General features: G+C 49.7%; 1 protein-coding gene across 1 annotated transcript; it reads left to right on the top strand.

Moving 5' to 3' along the window:
• The first annotated feature begins 519 nt into the window (after window positions 1–519).
• GPR88 (G protein-coupled receptor 88) lies at window positions 520–3,655 on the top strand. The gene has a single exon (XM_060142448.1). It carries the CDS (start codon window positions 607–609, stop codon window positions 1,756–1,758), a length of 1,152 nt encoding a protein of 383 aa, XP_059998431.1. The 5' UTR covers window positions 520–606; the 3' UTR covers window positions 1,759–3,655.
• Window positions 3,656–5,356: the final 1,701 nt, after the last annotated feature.

The raw sequence follows: 5,356 nt of genomic DNA, 5'->3' as shown, positions 1-5,356 counted from the left end.
AGCTGCTGGTTTCTGCCTAGGGCCATGTGCGTGGATGCTGCATTGGAGAAGGAGGCACTTGGCTCCTGGCACTGATCCCAGATGAGTTTCTCCTATTGATTTCGGGACCACAGATGCTGCTGCTGAGGAGGTATTTCCTGGCATCCCTCCCTCTGCTACTGCCAGCTAAGGACCAGCCCGAAAGTAAGATACCCCCAACCCCTTTCCCCTGGTATTTTCCTCAGGTGGGATATCTCTGCTTTCTCCTGGAAACTGGGGGCTCCATCTGCTATTCCCGTGTGTGTGTCTATGTGTGTGTTTAGGGGGAGAAGAGGAAACTGTTCTCTGTATTGCTCTGTCCTAGGGCTTCCCTGGTGCTTGCTGAATGTAAAGAGGCCCTTCGCCTGGCACTAGAGACACTTCCCAGGCAGGCACCTGTCGTTTGCCACCCCCGTTCTCCTAGAGCTCCCTCTCTCCCCCTCCCCCAGCCCATTATTCTGCTTCAGCCTTTTGTGTCGGTGGCAGAGGGCTGAAGGGATGTCTCTGCCCTCTCTGCAGGCGGGTGTCAGGATGCGCCGCGCTGCGAGAAGCCGACGCTAGCCAGAGAGGTGTGAAGAGTTGGCCAGAATGACCAACTCTTCCACGTCCACTTCCTCCGCCACCGGGGGATCGCTGTTGCTGCTCTGCGAGGAAGAGGAGTCGTGGGCGGGCCGGCGCATCCCCGTGTCCCTCCTGTACTCAGGCCTGGCCATCGGGGGCACGCTGGCCAACGGCATGGTCATCTATCTCGTGTCGTCCTTCCGAAAGCTGCAGACTACGAGCAACGCCTTCATCGTGAACGGCTGTGCCGCCGACCTCAGCGTCTGCGCCCTCTGGATGCCGCAGGAGGCGGTGCTCGGGCTCCTGCCCGCGGGCTCTGCGGAGCCCCCTGGGGACTGGGACGGCGCCGGGGGGAGCTACCGTCTGCTGCGGGGCGGGCTGCTGGGCCTCGGGCTCACCGTGTCCCTCTTGTCCCACTGCCTGGTGGCCCTGAACCGCTACCTACTCATCACCCGGGCGCCCGCCACCTACCAGGCGCTGTACCAGCGGCGCCACACGGCGGGCATGCTGGCGCTGTCCTGGGCACTAGCCCTGGGCCTCGTGCTGCTGCTCCCGCCCTGGGCGCCGCGTCCCGGCGCCGCGCCCCCGCGCGTCCACTACCCGGCGCTGCTGGCCGCCGCGGCGCTGCTGGCGCAGACGGCGCTGCTGCTGCACTGCTACCTGGGCATCGTGCGCCGCGTGCGCGTCAGCGTCAAGCGGGTCAGCGTCCTCAACTTCCACCTACTGCACCAGCTGCCCGGCTGCGCCGCCGCCGCCGCCTTCCCGGGAGCCCCTCACGCGCCAGGCCCGGGTGGTGCCGCGCACCCGGCTCAGGCCCAGCCGCTGCCCCCAGCGCTGCACCCGCGGCGGGCGCAGCGGCGTCTCAGCGGCCTGTCGGTGCTGCTGCTCTGCTGCGTCTTCTTGCTGGCCACGCAGCCGCTGGTGTGGGTGAGCCTGGCCAGCGGCTTCTCGCTGCCCGTGCCCTGGGGTGTGCAGGCGGCCAGCTGGCTCCTGTGCTGCGCTCTGTCCGCGCTCAACCCGCTGCTCTACACGTGGAGGAACGAGGAGTTCCGCCGCTCCGTGCGCTCCGTCCTGCCCGGCATCGGCGACGCGGCGGCTGCTGCCGCCGCCGCCGCCACGGCTATGCCTGCGGTGTCCCAGGCGCAGCTGGGCACTCGCGCCGCAGGCCAGCACTGGTGACCCGGGCAGGGCGGGCGGGAAGCGGAGATTCCCAGCTTCCATTGCCCTTGGGCACCACCGCCTCCTGATCTTGGAAAGCATCCCCTGCCTGAACGAAGACTCCTGCGGGTGAAGCTCAATAATATATCGGTGCGAAGATTTCGCCTTCGACCCCAGTGGGATACCTGAACCGAGGTTTCCGTATACATGGGGTCCGCGAAGTCATTTTCGACGGCCACCTGATTTTTACCCTTTGTTTGCGTGTTTTGGAGAAATCCTAAAGTCAGAACACCGGGAAACTTCAGGAACTTGCACACTGACATTTTGAAAGAACCGGTTAATTTCTTTCAACACAGTTTTGGAAAAACAGCTTTGATAACATAATTACCATTCCCACCTTCATCATCTTATAATATATATGAAGCGCGTTGAGTGTGCATGAGCCAAAGGAAATAATATTGAAGGAAATAATATTTATGAAGCATTTTAGAAAGTAACCTACCTTCGATAATGCTTCTGCTATAACTTAGCCTTTGTATATTAACCTGAAGAATGAAGCCACAGATGTGCACACCAGTATGAGTTGCCATTAAGACCTTAAGCCCTTTATTTTTAAAAGGGTTTTTATAAAGTAAAATCATTCGCGAATGAGATAGCATCTTAGCCAGTGAGGGGGAAAACCCCCAGATTTATTATTTTACACCCCCCCCCCGCCCTTTGCACTTCTAAGACTGAAAATCGGCATTGAGTGTTAAAGTGACAGATTTCCATTGTGCTGATTGATGGTCTGAGCCAGCTATGGAATTTTGGAAAACATAAGGGGGCTATCTATTTTAGGTACCACTTTCAGGTTTTCTATAGCATGCACATTAGTTGCTACCCTCATTTTGTCATCAATTTACCTGCCTTATGAGTGTGATTGCAGCTGTGAACATTCTGTACTCTAATGGTTGCTAAGGAGAATAAGTCCTTCTGTTTTCTCTTTAACATTTAAAATATCTCAATGCACATGAAATAATTAAACACTAATAATACCATGACTGCATAGCTAATATTAACCTCTATTGCATGCTCTCCTAGATGCTAGAACTTATTGGGCATGTGGTACTAAAGCAATACCCATTTGACAAGGACATTTTACTTCTTCCACACACCAGAAGAAGTGGCCATCAATTATTTGAAAAGAGACACAGAGACACCTCTGGCTACCTAGAGTTCTTCTTGTCTTGACCCAATTTATGAGAAGACTCCCAGGTGGGACTTTATCTTGCAAATGAACCACAGTCAAGATGGATCAATAATATGATTTGGCTCTGCAAAGCCAACTGTGCTCTTTTTAGGGTTTAGACAAGTCACACATTAGAAAGTAACAGTGTTTTTTTTATGTATTACCACGACACTTACCATTAATATAATATCTGTTAAAGAAGGTGTAATAAACTCGGTTATATAAAATGAACAGTTCAAATGGGAATCCGTTCTAAAACATATGATTTGAGGCTTGCCATTTTCATCTCTGGTTTACTAAATTTATTTAGAAATATTTGAAATGCAAAATTGTGTGAAATCACTTTAGCAAATAAAAATGAGAGTAAAGTAATAAGATACTCAGCTATCAGCAATTCTGACTGTTCACTACATCAGATCTGGGGCTGAACAGCCTCAATTAACTGTGTAATTCAGGAACCAAAACAGCTTGCTTTGTTGGCCTCCTGGACATTTGTAAGCCAGGATAGTGGGAACACTTGTGTGTTTGAATAATTATGGGAGTTGCAGGAAACTTTGACATGTTTGTAGAAAAACAAAACAAAACAAATGTGTTTATTACCAATAATAGATCAGCAGTCATTTTATTAATCTATCCCCTTTGTGCATGCACCATTTCTCTCTTACTAAGGTTTCATCTGTTCCCATTTTTCTTGATTCAAATATTTAATTAAAGTTCAGACAACTATTCCTCCGAGTTTTTTTCTTCGGTCTCTGATCTTCTTGCATACCTCCTCGAGAACGCTGAAGCAGATGACACTGTATCCCGAAGCATTGGTGATGAAAGTAATTTCTTTGTTCTGGCTTTATTTAATTTTACTTTTAGTTTCTAAAATTATTTCTACCTTTTATAACTAAATAGGATCCACATGCCAGCATTGAAAAGAAATAGGTGTAATTTCCTTTTTGTAAGTATAACTGATTTGGGGAATAGGCTGCAACAACAGAGAGCTGAATTTATTTTGGGGGGGCTAGGGGACGCTTGTCTAAATCTCTATCAAAATCTCTATCAAAAAGGTCTTCTTTTAATTAGGCCTTTATCCATGTTTCTCACTGTGGATGCTACTGACGATTTTTCCCGCTATTCCTATAAACTGTTGCCAAGCTTATAGACTTAGCTTTTCAAGCATCTGATACCTTGCAGTGTTTCTGGCTAACACTGAGAACACCTTATGCTGGTTCAGTGCCAAGTGGGAGACCTACTTCAGGTTGTATTTACCGGTAATTAACTCCACAGGACTGATTCACTTTAAATTTCGAAGTAGCAATGATGTTTCTAAAAATGCCTTACTCGCGGGCTTCCCTGGTGGCGCAGTGGCTGAGAGTCCGCCTGCCGATGCAGGGGACACGGGTTTGTACCCCGGTCTGGGAGGATCCCACATGCCGCGGAGCGGCTGAGCCCGTGAGCCCGTGAGCCATGGCCACTGAGCCTGCGCGTCCGGAGCCTGTGCTCCGCAACGGGAGAGGCCACAACGGTGAGAGGCCCACGTACCGCAAAAAAAAAAAAAGAAAACAATAAAACTGCCTTACTCGGGCAATAGCTGGGAGTTGGAGTTACTGCTTTTACAGATTAAGTTAATGAAGATTGTGTTCCTATTTAAATGAAACTACACATTATCCACTCAAGAAAAATCCTAATTGCTGTTTTGGGCTGCCCTACTTTGCCTTTTCTACTTTTTTTCTTTAGGTATATGCCTGTTAAGACATATAGCACACTCTCCCCCTGCACCACCCTTGTACTTTAATGGCTAAATTCTAGGAAGTAATAGGTATTACTTGTAGCACTTTCCTTCTTCCAAAATGAAATATGTGCTTAAACAATAATTCTGTTTTGTACAGAGGTACAGAAGCATCCACAGGTTTGTTTGTTTTGTTTTGTTTTTTAAATACTATAGGGTTTTGACTCTCTAATAGAGAAAGCCCTTGAAAAGATCTGCTTACCAAGGAAATGTTGGTCTGCCCTGGCCCCCTGGTTTAATGCAACTCTGTTCTTCTGATGACAACTGTATTGGCCAACTTTCTTGTTTCACATGTGACCATTTATTCCATTCTTCCAGGTACTCAGACGCTGCTCGTCTGGGTCTTTGGCAGTCTTAGGGGCTGACCTGACAAAGGGCATCAGTAGCATAAATTTAAATTCAAGAACGTTGAGGAAAATTATAGACGTTCCTCACTTTTAAAGCGCTGCCCTTATTGTTTGTGGGGCATGGGGGCAAGAATGGATCTCCGGACGAGAGCTCTTGGTCTGCAGAAACAAGGCCTTTCTGCCTTTCCTCTCGCAGTCAGCGTGCTGAGGGGCCTCCACATGTGTGCGTGGACTCAGCCCACAGGTCCAAGCTCTGCCCACATCCAC

The sequence above is a fragment of the Lagenorhynchus albirostris genome, chromosome 2 (assembly GCF_949774975.1).
Source record: "Lagenorhynchus albirostris chromosome 2, mLagAlb1.1, whole genome shotgun sequence".
NCBI classification, from domain to species: domain Eukaryota; kingdom Metazoa; phylum Chordata; class Mammalia; order Artiodactyla; family Delphinidae; genus Lagenorhynchus; species Lagenorhynchus albirostris.
This window is presented reverse-complemented; position numbering and strand designations above follow the sequence as displayed.